At 49.0% G+C, this 21,644-nt stretch overlaps 2 protein-coding genes across 2 annotated transcripts in view; both read left to right on the forward strand.

Moving 5' to 3' along the window:
• Positions 1-21,644, forward strand: part of FYB2 (FYN binding protein 2) — a 525,108-nt gene that overhangs the window by 105,215 nt on the left and 398,249 nt on the right. The gene's annotated exons all lie outside the window — the stretch shown is intronic.
• The window catches only part of PLPP3 (phospholipid phosphatase 3), a 48,266-nt gene that overhangs the window by 22,485 nt on the left and 4,137 nt on the right, over positions 1-21,644 (forward strand). Inside the window, exons 2-5 of the mRNA XM_080406425.1 lie at positions 5,497-5,654; positions 10,384-10,667; positions 11,455-11,512; positions 19,578-19,754. Coding sequence (XP_080262551.1) covers positions 5,497-5,654; positions 10,384-10,667; positions 11,455-11,512; positions 19,578-19,754 — 677 coding nt within the window. The remainder of the gene's footprint in view (positions 1-5,496; positions 5,655-10,383; positions 10,668-11,454; positions 11,513-19,577; positions 19,755-21,644) is intronic.

Below are 21,644 nucleotides of genomic sequence, written 5' to 3' on the forward strand. Positions count from 1 at the left end.
CTGTGAATATATGGGCCTCACGTGTCCAGATTCAGTCAAAAACCATTGGCAAGGAGGTGCACCACTGATGCTTTCAAGACCTTTAAAAATTCCAGCATAATGGCCCAATCCAGTCTGCAGTAGGATCCTTCTTTTGGCTACCCTTGGGCTGTGGATCAGGTCCCTTTCAGATTACTTTTTGGTTGACCAAGCTCCTACCGCTCCTTGCCACCCATTTTGTTGGGGCTCGTGCAGAATCAGGCCCTGTTGTGATTGGCAGCATATACCTGATATAATGAAAATGTGGAAATACTTCTTTGTGGTGTTATATTTTCTCTGTGTATATATATGTGTGTGTGTAAGTGTGTGTATATATATATATATATATAACATCAACCAGCTTCAAGAGTTGTTTGCTCTTGCAGCAGCTGCCAAGGCTGGTCTGCAGTGCTGCAATTCTTTTCTAAAAGTTGGGGAAGCCAATTTCTAAAGCCCCAATAAAAGCCTACCTTAGGCTAATCTAGTTTTTATGCATTTTAAAATATGTACAAATATTGTAAATCAAATAAGGTTTATATGTACCCAAAATCAGCCACGAAGTACTTTAAATAGAAAGCCCGTCCCTTGTATGTGCCCAAATATTTACAGTGTGTCTTGAATGAGGCATTAGATACCCCGCTCAGTCCTGCCAAATTATTTAATGATCTTTTTCACTTATTAAGCTAAATGTCTAATCTACTGAAACCTTAAAAACACGCCCAAGGCCTGGACACCGGCAGCCAAACACATCACAGGGCGCTTGTTAGAAATTACCATTGCTTTGTTGAGATAGCCAGCAACATCCCACTGACCTGCAGGGTTGAAAGAAGAAAGATTTAGTGGGGAAAAAAACCACAACCACCTCCATCAAAACCAAACATTAAAAAAAAAAAAAAAATGCCCTGATGGTGTTTAATTTAGTGCAAAGGTGAAGGCTGGGCTGGGAAGATGAGAGCTGCATGGGTGGGTCACTGCAGAAATGCCTCTTCCCCTCCTGTTCCCTCAGATTTTCTGATGGGTGGCCAGCGAAAGCTTTTCCCTTCTTTTAAATTTTTTTCCCCCCATTAAACCTGCACAAGCATTAACTTTTCAAAGACTGCAGGATTCAAACTGCTGAACCCAACACAGAGCCCCCCTCCCTCCCCCCCCTTTTTTTTTTTTCTGCCTTTGATTTTATGCACATTTCAAGCTGGTGGGAGAGTGCGTAGGGATTTTGCAAGGGTTTTTGTTTAGGCTTGGTGGTGGGGTTTTAGCTTTCATGGTGCCAGCCTTCCCAGGGTTATCACCTATTAATTGCCTCTTAATAAAGGTGCTGACCAAAGAAAGGAATATTTTTTTCCTCCGCGCTAGATGTCCAAACTTGATTGGTTTTATTAAATAGAAAGACAAATAAATTTAAACCCTGCACTGAAATACCTTAGCACAGGACACCAGCGGTTAGAGGTCACCAAGTCACTTGGACTTCCTCCCAGCAAAAGCAACATCAATTTTTAATGTCCAGCCCCACGGCATCCTGCGGTGCCTCACACAATCCGTTAGTGTCCACACCTGCTCTGTGCTGCTCGGGGCAGGGCTGAGCCCGTTTGGATGGGGCAGGATCAGTCCCCAAGAGATTTCGATTATGCTCATGGTTTGGAGCCCTGTTTGATCTCCTACAGCATAGTTAGAGAAAAGCATGTGGTTGGGATTTCCTTGTTTTGTTATTAAAGCAAAAAGTCCCCTTTAGATAAGGAGAAAACCCTTTCCTTCACCTTGTGGAGGGTGTTACAACTCAGAAGGTAATCTTGGCTCCATTTACCTTTATTGCATTGGAATAAACAAATCCCTTTGTGCTTTATCCCTGTGCTTTAGTTTCCTCTGCCTGTGAGAGGGGGATAACAGCACTTCTCTGGTTGCAGTCCTATGAGGATGTGCAGGTATTGCCTCCATGCCTCAGGGTATGGTCCACAGGCTGCCGTGTGGTTTATCAGCGTGGAGATACCAGTATTAAGCAGGATGCAAAGCCCTTCTACAGCGTTACTAAAGCTTTTGCAGTCAGTCTGTACACGGAGGTGAGCCATAGCCACGGACAGAAGGGCCAAATAGGACCATGTTTGGAGAAGAGTCACCGTGTCCAGAATCAGTAATTTTTTTGCCTACCGTGTACGTTTATTGCTCACTGCAGCGCAAGTCACCTTTCGTTACCGTTTTCTGAAATGTACCTCTTGTATTCTCGGTAGTTTTGTGCCACGGGTAGGGGGGTGGGAAGTGGTGGAGGTTGAAAACTTGGCACCTTTATGGGGCTCAGCCGTTGGGTTTTGTAGCTGCACATCCCTGCAGCCAGGGATGCAGAGCTTGAGTTTCCTGTTAGAACACTGGACTGGAGAGGCAGATGGGGCAGGAGGGCTGATGAGGCCATCTTCATGGTGTGACCCCATGCTGCTCGCCTTCCATTTCCAAGGGTGGGTGGGCTGTAGCCCCACTTCTGGATAGCTTTGCCGCTGGCAGGTCTCCTAGTGTGAATAATGTCTCTGTGGTGTTTTGCTGAGGGATCCCAAACATCTCTCTCTGTGTTTAATTTTCTTTCTTCTTCCAGACTTCTTTCTGTAGTGTTTTTCTGCAAAACCCATTCTCTGGCTGCCTTTTGGCACCACTACAGGCGTCTCTGTGCTGGAACCACCTTGCCAAAAAAAAAAATGTGGGTGGTGACCCAGTCACTTAGAGAACCCATCCTCCAAGAAGTAACCTGGTGGAAGAAGAACCATCTTGAGCACAATTTACCATTCGCCATGGGCAGGGGTCTTCTTTGCCTTGGGTAATTACTGCTGAAAGAGCAGCCTCTCACCCAGCCCTCAAAATCAAAGGCATGTTATGTCTTCTAAGTAATATCCGTTCAGCTATGGAGAGTATGTTTATGTTTCTCATGTTTAAAAAGAAAAAAAAAAGGGGGGGGGGCGGGGGGGCAAAGGAAAAAAAAAAAAGGGAATCTGAGGTTACTGTTTTGCTGGAAAAATGTCAAGACTTGATTGGCAATATCCCGCTAAACCACAAGTTTGTAGGAGAGAAAACAAAACCATTGGATTTTCTAAACTATGCCTATGCACGCTTAAAAAAATGTATACCATATAGGTCAGTTATGCTCTTATTATAGCTGTGGCAAGAGTACATATAATTGAAACGCGGAAATACTACCCCATGCTGTTCAATGAATGAAGGGAAAATCTTTATTATTCCTGGGTTCACATAATATATAGGAACACTATTGTCTGTCTTTTTTTTTTTTTTTTTTTTTTTTTTTTAGCCAGTTTTAGCTTTCAGATGTATTTTATTGTCTGTGGGAACATGTGTTTTACAGACCTGTCATGTGAAAGCTATTAACAAGAGGAACTGGAGAAATAACAATAAGCCACGTACCGTGGCATGTCTACTCCCCGAGTTCAACAGTTACGCCGCTGCTTCAAGTGCATGTGAAATTGGATCGTGCCAAGCGACATTAGCTCCTCTCCCTGCAATTTTTCATTGGGAAACTTAAGGATTTTTTTAAGTGGCCTATTAATATCAGATTGCTGGCATCAGAGGCACATTTTGGGGCCAAGCTGGCTAGGCATCAAAACGGTTAAATAGTGGAATGAAGATCAACTGGATTCACACGAGATGTCCGATTTTATTTACCAAATCTGAGCTGGGCAGGTGGTTCTGAAACTTTTCCTTGCTGGTTCACACACGTGGTGGGAAACCATCTGCCTTGCCAAGCCACCGCGGGGCCCAGTGCTTGCAATTAACCCTTTGCAGTGTTTTCAGAGAGGATCTGAAAGGGGTCCTGAGCGGTGGCCCTGGCGGTTCTTGGGTACCTGAGAGGCTTCAGGTCTGTGTGTGGTTGTCCGGCTCACTGATGATGGCGATTTTCCTTTTTCTTAAGACTAACAAACCCCCTAATAATCCTGGATTAGGCAAGCCTATTAAGTATAGGAAAAGGAGCAAAAGGGATTGCGCAAAGTGAAATACAGAACGTGGTTCACGTGGAGAAGGGGGAACATTATTTTGATGGTACTTTTTAACAGCTGGATGGTACCTTTGGTAATCGCATCTAGCAGATCCCGAGGACTACAAACGTACCGTGGAGAAATTTAGGTTAAACCCAACAGCACTTCATTTTTATTTTATTTTTTTTTATTTTTTATATTTATTTTAGAAGAAAAAACCCCTCTGATGTCTAAGAGTGCTAGCTGTGTAAACAAGCTCACAGATACCTAAGCAAGTTAGTGGTCGACAAATATTCCCTAGTGCTTTCTGTAGGATCTGGGCGTGAGACCTGTTGTCTTGGCCCAAGGACAGCTTGAACCGCGGTGCATTTGTTTTCCCCTTACCTGGGTTTTCGCTCTGCAAGTGGGAGGAGGGTTTCCTGTACCTTGTGGTTTGTGATTTACTCTGAACATGGGTTTCAGGAATTTGGGGCTTGTTTTGGTGGGGACGTACTGCTCCTCTTGGTGTTGGGCTCCGTAGCAAGGTAGGTGGGGAAACTGAGGGTGCCCTGCCCAAGGTACCATGGTGGCTGGGAAATACCCGGGGCTCTCGTCGGATTGAGGCAATGCTGTGTTTCTCTAAAGACTGGAAGAATATGGTTACAGCTGTGCGGCGATTTCGAGGTGTCCTTCGTACTGCGTGCCCTAAGCCCTCACCCTGTGTTTCTGAGCAGAGCTGCTCCATGCTTGATGCGAAGGTCCCGGACGAGCTGTGCAGACACAGGTCTCCTGCGTGGAAAGTTCACAAACAGCATTTTGAAACAGGTTTTGTGTGGCTTGAAGGTGGTCGAAAGCAAACAGGCTCTGGTGGGAATTCAGCAGCTCTTGTAGGTGGGCTGGCTGGATGTGTGCGCCGCTTGCCCTGGCGAGGATGGGTCAGGGGTGGGTATCCACAGCTGCTCAAGCACATCGTCTTATGGCAGTAGTACAAACATACGTATACCCTGTAAATACAGAGAGGGGGGAGTCAAGGAAGGCTTCAAAAGCTTAAAAGTAACAGGGATGGAGTGTAGCTGGGCTGCCCGAGTCGGAGCAGCCGTGCTGATACTCGATCCTGCAGTGTTTGCACAGCTCTGGGCTGCCCTGCCGTGGGTGCGCTCGGCACAGCATCGGGCCCTCCAGGAGAGAAGCGCCAGATTCATTTTCATGGCTTTTTGCAGAGGGATTGCTTTAGGGGTCGTGTTCTGTAAGTTAATATTTGCAATGCACAAGCTTAACTGAAACCAGGCAGTGCAGACATCTGATAACCATAACAGAGGAGATGCTTTTTCCCTGCAGAGCGACTTGGAAACAAATCCAATGCTACTCCCTTTAGAAAGATAGCAATATAGAAAGAAAAGCACCGGGGAACGGTGCTGCGTGGTTTGCAAGGGGGTTTCTACTGGGTCTTTGGGTTTTTTGGTTTGTTTTTTTGGTGAGCTGCTTGTGTTTGCCTGTATTGCTGATGCGTTTGGTTATTGTCTCCCCTCCTTTCCAGCGGGGTTGCCCTTCCTCATCATTGAAACGAGCACAATCCAGCCCTACCAGCGGGGCTTCTACTGTGATGATGACAGCATCAGGTACCCGCTGAAGACGATGGAGACTATCAATGATGCAGTGCTGTGTGCTGCGGGCATCCTCATCGCTATCCTCGCTGTAAGTACCACCTCCGAACCCCCCCTCTCCTGTCCCTTGGGTATCCTGGGTGGCTTTTTGTCACCTTTTTAGCTGATGGCACCACCGTTCCATTGGTGTGGGGGTTTAACACACTCTTGCCAGTATGTCCACGCTATCTACTGAGGTGCACATCTTCTCTGCGATTATTTGACTTCTGCGTAATGTGGAGCAGTAAACATTTGCAAATGAAAGCTTGTAATGGGAGGAATGAGATTACTCCTGAAGCCCATAAACAGGCCCAAAGCTGTCTGGGCAAGTCTGTGAGCTCCACAAGAGTTTTTTCACCCTCCAATAAGAGTTCAGGGTAGAAGCAAAAAGACTTGGAGTGTCAGTAAGGACTTGGCATGGTTTGTCCCTATTCAAATAACTCTTGGTATTTGCCTATTTCATAAGGTTTAAAAAAAAAAGAAAAAGAAAAAAAAAAAAGAAAGGATACATCTTTTCAGCTAACCAGTGCCTGGAAAAATTTCACAGGTTAGTATTAGATTTTTAAGAGATTGTATATTACAGCCGTTTTAGAAAGACAATTAAAACCTTCCATGGGGAGCATATTCCCAGAGTCCTCACTCTAAAAAGTAGTTAATGCACCACCTTCCCAATGCCGCCTTGTTTCTCTTTTCCTGCCAGCTTTCCTAGAGCTGTGGTAGGAAACGATTGCACGGTGAGAGCTTTAAATGTCAGCCAAAAACCTAAATTCAGCCCATGGAGCTGAGCCTCCTTATGCCAGCATGTATTTGGTGCCGGGGCAGGAGGCAAGAGCTGTCTCCTGGTTGTTGGTTAAATGCTTCCAGCTGAAGATGAAATTCCCCTATGAAAAGTACCTACTATTTCCTTTTCACCTGCTGCCAGCACAGCTCAGGTGCTTTCCCAGAGATGCTGCCTTCCTCTTGGTCCTTCAGCTGGGAGGGATGGAGATGGAGAGGTCAGGAATGCTTGTTCCCCTCCTAGCTTTCATCTTTGCTCATAGGAGCAATGGTGTGGGCAATAGGTGTTCTGGCATGGCATGTGCCTGCTTTGGTAGTACCCCGTCCTCAGCCTTGCTGCTTCGTGCTGTGAGCATCTTCATCGTTTCCTGATCTCTCCATCGTTTCCTGACCACATACACTCACTTAGCAAAGTAGGTTCCCATAACTGCCTTGTGCCTGTGCCCCCTCCCTCCTCAAAACAAGCCTGAAAGGTGCCAGACCCCCAGTTTTGTAAATGCAGCCGAGTTTTACCCTGCAGGTGAATTACCCCCAAGTGTGGAAAAGCCATAAAAACGAAATGAAAAAGCCTCTCATTTTCGCATTACTGCCTGAGCTATCGGCACGCCGGCTCCATGCAGAGTGTGCTTCTGATCAGTAATGAGGCAGTGGCAAATATGGGAGTTGGAACAGAAACTGGAAACATAATCAGCTGCCTATGTGATCCATCAAATTTCTACCACGAAATAGCAGGTCAATTAAAAGAGAAAGAAAATCCCCAAAGAATTAGATGTTTCTGCCCTGGTTTCACTGTGCCCACAACAAATGTAACTTAATAAGGTAAATTCAAAAGCTAAGTTATTTGCTGTTGAGTGATACAAATGGCTAACGAGGAATTGAAGCAACAGATTTCTTTGCTATGGCAGCATGCGTGGAAAATTCAAGTCAGCCTGACCTCTTTTTTCAGATGTAACCCAGATACCAGAATTACTGTAGCATAATAGGAATTCCTTCCAAATCCACAAAGCACTGACTCCGCTCCTTTCGCTCACAACGTTGCCTTCGGAAGGCAGGACAGCGGTCATGAGGACTTCCAGGAGCTGGCGTTCAGGATGGAGCAGCCAAAATTTCACACCCTTGCGTTACGTGGCGTCACAGGCAGTCTAGCCCAGGGTAAAAGGTCCAGGTCATATTTTAAATGGCTTGAGGACACCCAGAGTGCTCGTTAGGTAAACAGCAGAGGCAAAGACCTTTGCTTCGATCAGGATGTGAGAGGATATGCATTTGGTTCTAATACCTATATATTTACTGGTTTCAGGCAAATTTCCGTGTAGATGACCTTGGAGAGGCTCGTGCCCCTGGGATGCGGGCTCTTCATCTCTCCTGGCTGCTGCTCGTGCTGGAAGGTGGTTAATTTGATTGGCACAGCAGCATGTTGACGGTCCCTGGGATGGCTCTGGGAAGGTGACATTTCCTCTTGCTGAGCCTCGTACGGTACCGCTGCCATGGTGCCCCGGCCCTCACACCTGACAGCTCTTGAAATCCTATGAAAAATATCTAAGAAAATTAATTTCCTAGGTGATCTGAGTTACACAGCTGGATTAGCTGGTAGTTTTACTGTTGAAGGTGATATGCTTCAATGTGATTAGACACAGGGAACATTACACCAGAGACGTGAGTGATTAGAAAAGCTCTAAAAGTAATTACAGGTTAATTGGATTGCTAGTGATATCTTATAATAATGATAAAATGGGCACGGCAACCAAAAGTCTGCTAAAGGCATTCACGGACAGAAAATTTGGCTACTGGCTCCTCTCTAGTGACCGTCTTAAACGTGTGTGACAGTCCCCTGTGAGCTGTGCCCGTCACGTCGGCGCAGCATATGTCCCGTGCAGATGGCTCAGCAGAAGTGCAAGGCGTAAGAAGAGCTTAGTATCTTTAAGACTTGTTTTCTTTTCAGGATGTCCTTTCAGTTCGTGCACATCTGTGCTGCATTAGTTTTTCACCGTCCTGCTTTATCTGGGACGGCACTGCCAAAAAAACAAGTTTGCCCAATTTTTAGCTTCTCATTAAGGTTGAGCCATGGGTTTAACTACGCGGGGAGGGTTCGTAGCTGCCCAGCAGCATGCTAGCGAGGGAATGAAGTCTCCAATTTACAATCTGCTACATGTGTGCAATTACCCAGACCACCAACGGTGAGAGAAAAGTATTAATCCCCAGACTTTTGTTGGTCCCTCTTTAAAACGGTCACATGCCTTTCCCAGGCCAAGAGCCTCAGGTTTACGTGGATCTGTTTGTGAGTTGGGAGTAATGGCACATCTGCCAGTATCAGATGTCATCCTTAATTTCTCTTGTCTCCCCTCGGCAAAAGTCGTGAGTTCTGGAGCTGGTAGCTCCCCTCCGTGTGAGCCCAGGCTCCCGGGAGGCTGCAGGCAGCAGCCGTGCCCATGTGCAGGAGCCTCCATGTCCACCCAGGACAACCTCCCCCTGCAGTCCTCATACCAGCAGATGTCCTGGCGAGGGGTCCGAACTGGAGATAAACCGTGGTCTTTGGAGTCTGTGAGGATTAAAATGATGCTGGAGCTGGTGAGCTGCAGCTCCCCAGACAACTCTTGATCACGACCAGATTTCTAAGAGTAAATCTCAGCGGTGACACGTAAACCCAGAACGATGGTGCAGCCATGCAAAACATTTCTGTGCGTGGCAGCAGAGTGCTCTAACTTGGCCTTTATTTTTTAATTATTATAGTTGTATCTCTCTTTGATAAATCCCGCTTAGCAGCAATTTCAGCTGCCTTAGGTCAACCTTTGCTTTTCCAAGCCATGCTACAAGTGAGTTCAAACAATGATACAGCTTCATCTCCTCTTAGTCTAATTGCCATACTTTTCCAGTTTATTAGTTTCCAAAGGTTGTGCCAAGCTTTTAAAAAAGGTAGGCAGGGGAGCCTTGTCTCCTGCACGCCGCTGGCAGGCTGCCATGCCGGGAGGAATATTGCTGGCTGCTCCAGAAAGGGATTAACATGAAGGCATTTTTCCTGACAGTTAATTTTACATATCACGGTCCTCGTGACTAGAGAGGGGCAGGGATAAGGGGGCAGCCAACAAAAAAAAAAAAAAAAAGAAAAAAAAAATCAGCCTCGATTTATCACTCTGGTATAAAAACATTTAAAGTAATGAATAAAATCCTAAAGCTGTAAATCTGGAGCTCAAAACCTAGGTGTGTAACGTGATGGAGAACAATTTAAGCCTTTGCCTCTTTGGAAGAAGTGAGACATTTGGACTTCATTTCACAGCCTGATTTTCATTAACCTGCCTTTTGAGAGCCGGGATTGTGAGAAGTCAGGTCTTCTGCTCCCTGACAGTGATTTGTGGTGATATTGTCAAACCCCAGCACCCCGACACAAGAAAAACGTGATGTGCTGCCATGCAATTGCAAGACCCCTTGAAACGCCCAGAAATGGCTGGTGTTTACAGAGGCTTTGAGTGGCAGCAAGTTTTGGGCCAGAATCTGAGAAGTTTGGGGCTTTCTGAGTCTTTTGCTGTTGTGCTCATGGTTTTCAGGGAGGAAGATAAGCAGGTAGTTATTTTTTTTTTCCCTCCAAAATGATTTTGATAAGAGGGTAGGGGATCTGGCCTCTCCTTCCCAAACACACACTGATTCTTTATCTGGTTTATATTGCTTTTTTTCCCTGCTGTACTGGTATGGATCTGGGCTACTATTTCACTTCTGTAAAGACGTGCCAACGTGCTAAACCAAAATCTAGCGTTGTTTGTGTTGGTTGTTTTTTGGGGTTTTTTTGTTCATTGAATTTTTCCATAAAGAACATTTCGAGCGCTGCAATCTCTTCTTGAGGGCAGAGAAGGAGGATGGAGAGATGCTGGGCTATGGCTCTCCTTCCTTGCTGTGGGAGCGGATTGCTGGTTTGAGATGCTCAGAGCTGAGAGCTGTCTCAGCCCTGCATCTGCTGCAGGTTTTGCACAGCATTTTGCCTACTCTCTAACCTCTCTCTTGTCTTCCCCCCCCAGATTATAACGGGAGAGCTCTACCGCATCCACTACCTGAAGGAGAAATCACACTCCTTTATCCAGAACCCCTACGTGGCGGCTCTTTACAAGCAGGTGGGCTGCTTCGTTTTCGGCTGCGCCATCAGCCAGTCCTTCACAGACATTGCCAAAGTGTCCGTCGGGCGCTTGCGGCCGCATTTCCTGGAGGTTTGCGATTTGGATTTTTCCACCATCAACTGCGCTAAGGGAGTTTACATCCAGAACTACACCTGCAGGGGAAACGACAGCAAGGTCCAGGAAGCCAGGTGAGAGCCTGTGGCATCAAAGCGATGGGTTACCACCACCAAAATGGCACCTCGTGTGAAATATCTCAGGGGGTTCTCTGCCAGCAATAGATGACTCAAACGCTGCTTGCTCTGCAAAGGCTGTAACTGGCTGCCAGTGACTGGCAGTTTCCCTTAGGAATCGCAGCGCTTGGCTGAATAGTATTTCTTTTCCTTTCTCTTTACTCCTCCACTATTGTTTCCCCGTGTGGTTGCTCAATGTGGGAATTCACCGCGGGAGCTGAGCTGATGGTGAGCGGCTCGAGCTGACCCATGCGGCGGGGCAGAGGGCTCGGAGGAGGAGGAGGAGGAGGAGGCTCCGTGCAGGCAGGGCTGCCAGCGCCTCCCCTTCGGGCTCCCTATCAAATCCATCAGATGCTCGAGTCTGACATTTCCAGGGGCACATTTCACACGCTGCAATTAAGCAACCAGAGAAGTTGCTCACTTCTTATTTCTTTATGGTTTCCTGGTTATTTGAGGCGAGAGGATGAGTTATCAGGCTATCCTGGAAATCACTGCTGTCCCACAAGTAGACCAGGAAGGGACGAACAATGCAAGCATCCTGTCCATCCCTGTGCGCTTTTTTTTTTTTTTTTTTTTTTTGCTGGGTGGATAAATGGGGGTTTTGTAAGCCAAAAGACTGGGGGTTGTGGGTCCCTCCGCTTTGGCATCCCTCTTAGTAGCAGCAGGCAAAGTCACCATATCACGTGTAAAATTATAATACCAAAGGTTATAGTGACTGGTTCTTAGCACCTGCTTTGTTTTGCAGGAAATCCTTCTTCTCCGGGCACGCGTCCTTCTCCCTCTACACCATGCTGTATTTGGTGGTGAGTAGCCTCAACCTTGCTTGAGATTGACATGATTTACCCACTGTCCCCCTTTCCCAAGGCACTCACCCCCGTTCAGTGGCAATATAGCAGCACGATGAGCATCAGCGATAGAGGGTTGGTTGAAAAAAGACCCTGAACAAGCTGCTGGTGGAAAGCTCCACTCTCAGCCCCTCTGGTGTTATTTGGGATGGAGACTCCTGGGGTGATAGTTTTGCTGCACGGCTTTGGGATGTAGCCAAGGCCGCAATTAAATCTGAATCCAAATAAATCTGTGGATGACCTGGGCAATTTCATTCACCCCACATTGTGGTTTCTGCTGAGGAGAGTTTGGGGTGAGCCAAAACGCTGCACCAGTGGAAAGGGGACGATGTGCCGTCGTGGCTCTGTCGGGGGGGCGAAGGCTGGTTCCCAACTGTGCCAGCAAAGCAGGTGGAGCAACCTCTGCCTGCCTGGATCCGGAGCAGAGGACTGGGACTTGTTTTTCTTTGTCAGTGAGAAATGGCTCTACCCTTCCTGCGCTGGGCTGGGGCCGGGGCGGCTGCCAAGGTGCTTCCTGCCGGGGCTGCGGGAGGCTCGCTGCCCGCACCGCCCGGGGCTGCACCCGCGCACGGCCGGGGCTGTCTGGGCACTGATTTCTGTCTGGGTTTATTTATTAATTATTTTAAAAAAAAAAAAAAAAAAAATATTTATTTATTTTAAAAAATTAGGAAAAAGGTTTTTGGATTCCTTTCAAGATTTGTGCTTCCCCCATCTCCTGTAAGCTCAGACCAGCAAGCAAAGAAACAGCATGACACCGATAAAAATGTTAAACACGAGCTTTATCTGCGAACATTGCTTCCCCCCCCACCCCCAGGTCCTTTTGCTCTACCCTCTCAAAAGATAAGTGACCGCTGCTCCCTCCTGCCTTTTCAGCCCTGGATTCCCCCTCCCTGTGAGCATTTTCTGTAATTGCATTACTAAGCTTACTAGGCTGTTGGGGGCGGTGTATTAAATTGTTTTCTCGCTTTCCCCCTTACTTTATTTTGTTCTTGGAAAACATCTGAATTTCTTCAGTAAGCGTTTTGGCTGTTTCCTCCCAGCTGTGTTACGATGCAGAGCTGCCCTGGTGATGCTTTGCAGGAGGCTCAGGCCTCCATCACTGCCGTCACAAAACTTTCCGAGCTGAGTTTGGAAACCATTGCTCACACTGGCATTTATTTATTTCCGAGGGGGTCTGTGGCCAGTCAGATAAGTCAGCACCGAGATGCTTCTGAGTCTGGCATCCAGAAACAGCGAGGACTGCCAGTCTCTATTAAGTCAGTGGTGGTTTCTCTCCAAGAATTGGGTTGTCCCTCCAGGATTTTTTTTTTAGGAGATGCTGCTCCTTGGCCTTTTTGCAAGTTGAGTCCAGTGCTTTCCCTTTTGCACGCGATCATGCCCTGCAGCATCCTTCAGGGTGGGGGGGAGGACCCCAGGGGCTGTGCGTGGCTGGACAAGCACTCACCCCCTCCCCGCATTTCCACCCCGCTCGCTTCAGCAGCATGTGCCCAAAGTCACCATGGCTTGACCCTATGTTCGCAGGGTACCAGGCAGGCCGTGGTGCTTCACTAGTTGGGTTTTTTTCTGTGCTTTTTCTGAAAATCCAGCAGTTAGAGAGCAGGCGAGAAACAAACGGGAATGCCAGTGCCTGGGGGGCCTGGTGGTAAGGGGTGCACTGGAGACCCCAAAACTGCAGCGTGCATGCAACGTTTCCATGGGATGCATGGAAAACCCATGTGGCTCATTTTCCAGCACTGCTTTGCACCTGTGTCTGCTCCCTGATTTTCTTTTAACTTTGCAGAAGACTTCAAAAGTAGTGTTTAGCTCCTGCAGAATGCTCCGGAGCAGAATGCTGCCTCTCATCTCTTTGCTGCCCTTCCCTGTCCCCATATGGGAGCACTCGAGCTGTCAGTGCTCAGCAGCGTCTGCCCCTTGACCCTCTGCTCTGGGACAGCAGCATGGAGGGGTTTGGACACCCAGTCCCTTAAGAATTCTTTTTTTTTTTTTTTTTTTTCCTTGTCCCAAAACTGGGATAACGTTGGTAGCAGGCTCTGTCTGACCAGCTGTTTGGTTGCCTTGTGCCTTAAAATGTCGGGGGAAAAATTGCACCAACTGTTTGGCCATAAATTAAAGGGAGAAAAAGTCGATTTGAGACAAGACAGTGTCACACAGCATGTATCAGGGGTGAGGAAATGGTGATCTTAAGGGTCTTTTCCAACCTAAATGATTATGATTCTAACTTGCCCACGAGCACCCTGCTCTACATCACTGCAGCTCCCCGGCAGCGGCTGGAGCCTGAACGAGAAATCTCACAGAAAACGGGAGGCAGAAAATCTGTCATGCTGGAGAGGCTGATAATATCCAAAGATAATGTTTAAAAAAACAAAATGAGATGTTACAATAACCCAGAGGGATTTTATTTAGTGCAAAATAAACCCGGCTGTCTTGCCCACCTCAATGAACGAGTGGGGTTTTGAAAGCCTGGTTAGAAATGTGGCATCCACCATGCTGAAGCCTGCAGGAGGTGGGTTTGATGAATTTAATCAGGGAATCATCTCAACCGAAACAAAACAGTTGTTCTTCAATTCCTGGGAAGTCAGGGCTTTGCTGCTGGTGCTTTGGATACCAGGAGTTTGCCGGGAGCCTTTGCAGAGTGGGGATATTTTGGGGGCTGAGCGTGTGCTGCAGAGGCTTGGCTGATCAGCCGCATCCTGAGTGCATCCCCTATTGAACAATACTTCATATTTCCAGGATAAGTCACTTCCTGCCTTTCCTGGCATTCCCTGGCTTCATGCTTAGGGCCCATTCTGAATTATAATGTTTTCAAGTTTGCCTCACCTGATGGAGATGGGTGCCAAAAAGCTTTACTTGGTCTATTAAAAGATACCTGGATTCCCACACATCCCACGGGGCTTTGCCTGAGCCATGGGGCTGGATTTGCCCAGGTATTTGGTGGCCAGTGGATGGGTGACGGTGGCTTCCCCATCGCCTGGCGCAGGAGCAGTGCCCTGTGGTATCCATCAAGGAGAATCAGTCTGGCCACGGGCTCCCGGTAGGAAAATGTGGATAGATGCCGAGCCCAGGAGGGCTCTGGGGGAAAAGTCCCAGGGAAAGGCGCTTGCAACACAGTAAAATCTCCTGGGATTTAGTTCTAAACACTGAGACTCCGGGGCTAAGTTTCTCGCAGCCTTCTTGTCACCAAGAATACTCAATTAACATCAGGCCTTTGTATAAAAAAATTAAAAGGGGAAATTACGCTTGGGTAATCCTCTTTGTCTTAATTTTCCTTGCTTTGTTACTCCTTGGCTGAGCAAGCCTGTAATACGTATTTTTAGCAGGCTGAGGAAAGAGGAGGTATGTAACAGCCTATTCCCTGCAGCCCTCCGGACCCGACCCGTGCCTCTGGGCTGCGTCTCGCTGGTGTGGGGAGGCTTTGCGGGGTGCGAGGGATGCTTCCCGCTCCCCTCGAGCACCTCAGACCATAAGACTGACTGTTTTTGCAGCCTGAAGTTGCCTGAAGTCGCAGCCAGCCACACAGAGGATGCAGAACAGCTACCTTAATATCAGAAAAGCTAAATGAATATCCCTCAGCAGTGTTGGCTGATTCCAGGTAAAATGAGAGCAAAACAGGGTGGCTTACGCATTTAACGTGCGTTAGTGGGTGAGGCTGAAGACGTCAGATCAGGTGTGGTTTAGTGTATTCTACTGATTTATATGAAAAATTAGAGATGGTGCCGGTGTTGTGTATTGGAGTGAGCGTGAGGCTTCTCACCGGGGTTTCTTGCTGAAGGGTGGAGAAGGTCCCAGTGCTGCGATGCTGCTGAGCGATCACCTGCCTGCGAAGGCAACTCCGTGGTGGTTGTGAACTTGAAGTCAAGCTTAGCAGTGACCTAAGTAAACTGGAATAAGCTGGAATTATATCAGAGGCCAGGGCCAAGGTGTGAAATGCGTTGGTAAGCTGATGGGAGTATTCTAGAGGGAGCAGGAGGGTGCTGTACGCTCAGCAAAGAGGCAAAGAGCGTGCCTTCCCTGCTGGGAGGTCTCTGCTCTTCTCCTGTCCTTGTCTTCTGGCCAGCTTGGCGCTAAAAGCTGAATTCTGCAGTTCCCCTTCCTCCAGCTGGCTTTGCCCAGCCAAGGCAGCGCGTTACGGTGGGGTGGGTTTGGGTTTGCGAGGTTTTGGCCCCATACCGCTTTGGGTACCGCTCTGTTTGCAGAGGCGGCTTCAGGTCGGGCAGCCAGGAACAAGACTGGCCGTTTCCCAGAAGGAAACCTTCAGTGTGGCTAAGGGACGTGGTTGATGGAGTTCAGCCTTGTGGTGAGGAGACCGTGAACAGGGCAGGATTTCTGGGTGACAGAAAGCTCCGGGAGGCTGGAGGTGATGCTTTTAGCCTGTGTCCCCTGGCAGCTCCTCCTTGATGGTTTTGCTCAGGGGTTGCATGCGGCCACCAGTTGCCCGCACCAGCACTGTGGAAGTCCCCTGGAAGCAGAGGAGCGATGTGACGTCCTTCAAGCCATCTGCTTTGTGGTAACTCAGCCTCTGCCAGGAGACAGTGGATGGGAGCTCCAAATAACTCTTGCTCTGTGCAATCCCATTTCATTTCATCCACCCCTGCTCTGGTTGATGCTCCTCCTGACTTATGCTGCCCTGGGATGGTCTGTGGTGGAGATAACCCCAGCTGTGGTAGTGCTCCTCCATCTCCTCCTGGGAAGGGCGCCATCCAGCCCCATATTCCCATCAAAATCTGGCAGTCCTTAGCAGGCAGCACTTCAGATTTGCTCCCATGTTTAAAAAAAACAACAAAGCCACCAAAATCCCTTCAAAAGCAGGTTTTCAGATAAATTGCCAGGAACTTCCTGTTTCTTTGTAATAGCACTGATTCCTGTTTTAGGGAAATTCTGATCCTGTCAGCCCCCAAGCTCCCCTTTCGCTGTTTGACCTCTTATTAACTAGGTTTTTCTTTCATATTGAGGGCAGAGGCAAAGTTTGGAGCACCCCAAGGCTTTCACCTCTGAAGTACTGAGGGGACCGTCAGCACCCTGGTGTTTGAGCACAGTTGCTGATGTCCTGCATGCTCATAGTACGCCTGTGGAATACGAGAGGTGTTGTTATCCTCTTTTTTTTTTTTTTCCTCCCCTTATAAACGGGAAATGTAAACAGCAATTTTCCCAAGACTTTTTGTTGCAGCAGTAAGAGGGGGAGCTCAGTCGAGATCCTCATGCTGGTAGTGTGGTGTCCGAGGTGCATCTACTGGGCTGGGTTTTGCTCCTCAAAGATGCGTAGGTGTATCTTTGAGTGTAAGTTGGGTGCTGGGGACCAGGGTGGCACCCAGCACACCCCGCAGGGTGCCGCGCTGCCTTTGCACACCTTCTCCAGGGCTGAAGCGTGTACACTAGGCACAAAGTTCAGAGCTGTGCTTTGGAAGGAGTGGGTCAGTATAAAAACAAGTGTATTTTTTAATCACTTCAGCCCCAGAAGTGTCTGCTATTACTGCGTGTTCAAACTCGTGGTAGGTTTTTATTGCTAATTTTTAATTTATACTTTGCATCCTCACCTGTAGATGACCTGTTTAGTCCAAGCTTGTTGAATGCAATGATTTGAGGAGAAGTCAAGCCTGTGTAAAAGGGACAAATGTCAGATTATCCAGCAGCAGGTTTCTTTCTTGAGGGGTTTGGTGTGATAGAGCCTCAAGACTAAGGGAAGGTGCTAGGTTTCAAGTCTTCCTGGTAGAACCTAAGGGTTATAGTTTATAAGATACAATACTTGGAGCAAATTTTGCTCTGCAACAGCATACTGGCACCTGAGTTTTACACCGTCACCTGGGCTGGGCTGAGACTCTTGAAAATGGAAATAGTCCTGACCCAAAACCATGGAAATGGAAGGATATTTCTGTGTCTTTTGTGTGCTTGAAAAGTGCTACTCTCCACAAATGCTGTTTTTCCAAGGGGCATTGTCTCTGCGCTAAGAATTTGTATTTAAAGATATCAGGGCCCCCAGCTCTCCCTGTCACCGCCTTCCCTGAATGCTTCCCAGGAGAATCCTGCCTGCACGGTTTATTCTCAGCATCAGATCACTGGGTACTCTAAATACCATGGCAATGAAAATTCAGCCAGCCTAAGCGCTGCAAACTGAAAATGCAGCCGCCTGCTAATGAACCGCATAGCTATTTGCTTGCAGGCTGAAGTGCCTGCTGTTAAATCACTGCAAGGGACTGTGCAGGATGGGGCTGTGCTATTTCACAGCTCCAACTTTCCTGCTCGGAGGTGGCTGCATTTTACCTGGAGGGAAAGCAGCTCATCATTGACGGTGGGAGTTTTTGTTATTTTTTTTGTAGTTCTTTCTGTGCAGAATATGCCTCCTAATTTTAATATGTTGATTAATGACTCATCTTTCTCCTGAACATAGAAATTACCATCACAAGCTAGAGGACCAGCCAAGCAGTCCATTTGCTGGGCTGTATTGGCGCGGGTTTGCTGTAACTCACCCCGGAGCGTTGCATGTGCAAGTTTGCATGGTGTGGGGTGTGTGATGTGGCTCCGCTCCCAGACTCGGGCTGGTTTGCAGATATATTCCCCAGAATCATAATGTGTGTTAGCCAGCACCGAGCTGTTTTGGTACTACTCTCTTCCATGTTAATTGGCTGACAATTTGGATAATTTGGAGCATCTGCTCCATTCAAGAGACACGACGTTTCATTTCCTTTAAAGAGCCCAGTGTGTGTTCTTTCCAAAAAAGGGTAAATATAATGTTTATGCAACAGCCAAACATACTAAATTGGCCAAAATGATACTTCCCCCTTATCAGCTTTCCAATTAATTCTGATTTTATAGGTAAATGGTGTCATTAAGTTATTTGTGGTTTCAGGGAACCCAGCAAGAGCTTCATTCCCTTTCATATCAAGGCAGTGTAAACTGCTCCGGGTGTGTAAAAGGGATCATAAATGGGTATTAAACCCCTTTCCAGCCCTCTGATGTTGCAGAGTCCCAGGAAGCACGCTGGGTCTGGCTCCCAGGGCTTCGTTTAGGAGCAAGCAGAACGTACCTGCTGCGGCAGAGCCCACGGGCAGCAGGTCTGAGCTGCAGGAGCATTTCCCAGGCACTTTTACAGTCCTCGAGCCATCGAATGCCTCTGTGCTCCCCGAGGCTGAAAGTCGCTGCAGCGTCCCTCCCTCCCCGCAGCCTTCCTCCCCGCGCTGGGCCCAGCCCCGCTCATCTGCGGGCAGCGGGTTGCCGTTTTCCTGTCCTCTCTTCCCGCCCGGCTTCCCGTTTCCCACAGGAACCAGCCGTGCCCGCCGGCCGGAACGGAAAGGAGCCCGAGATAGTCACGGTGGGGGGACAATGTCCATTTGGCGTCGCCTCAGCTTCGTCTTTTTGGGTTGAGCCAGGACCTTGCTTTCCCCTCGCTGGGCAGGGGTGACTTCTCGCACCACGTGGCTGCTCCCGACGCCCCTGCAAACCCTGGGGCTCGGGCTGGGAACCACGGTGGCGATGTTGGAGGAGTGCGTTTTGCATCCACATCATAAGCGGTTGTGACTGTGTCTGGAAACCCTCGGGGCTGGGGCCGGAGGTGAGGCGTGCTGCGTTGTTTCCTGGGTTTCCTCCGAGAGATGCCCTGGGTCCTGCGTGCCGCACGTTTGGGACCTTGCTTCTGTTACACACTAAATAGCAGTGGAGAGGGATTTCCTTACTTGGCCCGATGGGATGTTGTGTGGAGGCTGAAGCAGGGCTGTGGGGTGAGCTGGGATGCAGGGGGTCCCAAGCCCCTGACCCTGGCTCACCAAGGAAGTGCTGCGCCCATCCACCTCTGCATCCCCTCCATGGCTTAAAATTGCTCCAGTTCCACTCCCCTTCGCATGACGGAGACCACACTTTTGCAAAGAGCATCCTTCTTCTTTGGCAGTTCCCCCTCCTTGAGCCACAGGGGCGCAGGTGCCCCAGGGCCAGCCCCACAGGGCGGGTGCTGCCATGTGTGCACATTTTGGGCACGGCTTCTCCTTTGCTGCCCTCAAATTAATGCAACATTTTTGTTTTCCTCTTTTCCCCACAGTTTTATCTGCAGGCCAGATTCACGTGGAAGGGAGCCCGCCTGCTCCGTCCCCTCCTCCAGTTCACCCTCATCATGATGGCATTTTACACCGGCCTGTCCCGCGTGTCGGACCACAAGCATCACCCCACCGACGTGCTGGCGGGCTTTGCCCAGGGAGCCCTGGTGGCTTACTGCGTGGTGAGTACAGCAAACCATGCAAGGAGCGGCAGTGGGGATGCTGGGGGGGTCCTGGGGCAGTAGGGGGCACCTCCCCAGCCCAGCTTGCGTAACCCCCCCGTGACAGCCAGGGATGTGGCAGGAGGCTTGTCTGGTGTCACCCCTGTGTCACAGCCTGTGTGAACCTCCTCTGCAGGTGGAGTGCGGCTCAGGAGCGGGGCATCCTACCAGCCTGGCGGCGGGTGCTCTGGTGGCCACTCGGCCAAGGAGGGGACACCCGCTGGCGCTTCCCCCTCCCCATGAGCAAACGCCGCTACCGTTTTGGAGGGGGGAAGCAATTCCTCTTCTCCCCCGCCAAACAAACTGGATATTCAGAAAAAAATGCAACATTTAGAGGTTTTTCCCCATCAGCCTTGAGCTCCTGGAGGCTCCTGGGCAGCTCGGGGCACTGAAAAGGCATTCAGACGCAGGAGAGTCTTTCCCTCTCGGCCAGCGGCATTTGCTTCTCCAGCTGCTCCCTGTAACGAGCACCGGCTCGTTTGCAAGGCTTTCTGCCAGGACCCAGGCAGGGAGTCTGGGGTGGCTGGGATTACAGCTCTTCCCTGCACGATCCAGCTAAAAGCTGTCCCCTGGGAGCGGGAGCTGGTGTCTGCCCAGTGAGGGGAGGCTCCTTTGGTGGTGGGCTTTTAACGTAGCGAAAGGGCTCGTGAGAAAACTGCAAACAAAAGCCATGCCTGCTTGTCTTCAGCTGCTGGGCTTGTTCTCATCCAATTTGCTTTCCAAAGATTGACCTGATTGCGCAGCCCCCTAACTCGAAGTGACACATGTAGATGTTTAAAGTAGGCAGGGTGGGGGGTACTGGGACGGGTGGCTGCCTCGCATAGAAACAAAGGGTCTGGTGGTTATGGTTATTCCAGTGCCTGTACAAAATCCTGAAAACAAGATTTTTAACAGCTCACCACTTGGGTTGGTTTGGGGTTTTTTTGGGGTTTTGTTTTTTTTTTTTACCTGATCTAAAAATAAAGCAGCCCTGGAGGCAAGGAATTAAGTTTGCTAATGTTGTATTTTGCAAGGAGAGAAAATAGGTTATTTATGTACTTTCCACTAATTGATAATATTCCAAAGCCAAAACAAAAATGTCGTTGTTGGGAAGTTTTTATGAAGTATTATTAACTCTCTGAGCAGTGGCTGTTGGCTTTTGCTGTTGCTTGATGCCAGTGTCCCATGCGACGCTGGCAAATTTAGAAGGGAGAAGCTAGAGAAGCCTGTGTGTGTGCACAGACGCATGCTGCTGTAACTCCTGCTTCCAGCAACAGCTTTACAGGTCCTGTGTCCTTCATTCCAGTATTACCAGACTGTTTCTCCAACTCCTGGTAGTTTTTCCTAGTCTGGCAGTCAGCTGCAGCATGGTGATGGCTGTGCTGGCAGCCCTGAGGAGGAAAGGCTCTGGGCCACACGGGGAGTGATGGAGCAGCTCGTCTCAGTCCAGCTGCCTGAATTTGCATCGTGTGGGTTTGTTGAGACACCAAGTGTGCATCACCGGGCGGTTTGATGACGGGATATTTACCTCTCCTTGCGCCTTTCTGCTTGAGAGATGGGATAGTGGCAATATGTAGAGGGAGCAGGGACCAGACAATCAACCCCTGGATCCCAGCAGTGGTTTCAGAAAGACAATAGCTCTCCGGATGCTTGGGATGGGCGTCTGGATGCTTCCTGGCCAGGGCGAGCGGCAGGGCTGGCCATCCCCTCCCAGCCCTCCGGCAGCTGGAAGCTGTGCTGGGAAGGGGAGGCTGCAGCAGCGTTGGGCTGGTTTTCCTGTGTTGAGGTAAACCGACATAGGAAGCAGCTGCCTGCAGTTTCACAGGCAGGCTGGGCTTTGCCTGCAAGCCTGGGGCGACCTGCGCCGCTCCT

This window comes from Falco punctatus (genome assembly GCF_963210335.1).
Source record: "Falco punctatus genome assembly, chromosome: 11".
Taxonomy (NCBI): domain Eukaryota; kingdom Metazoa; phylum Chordata; class Aves; order Falconiformes; family Falconidae; genus Falco; species Falco punctatus.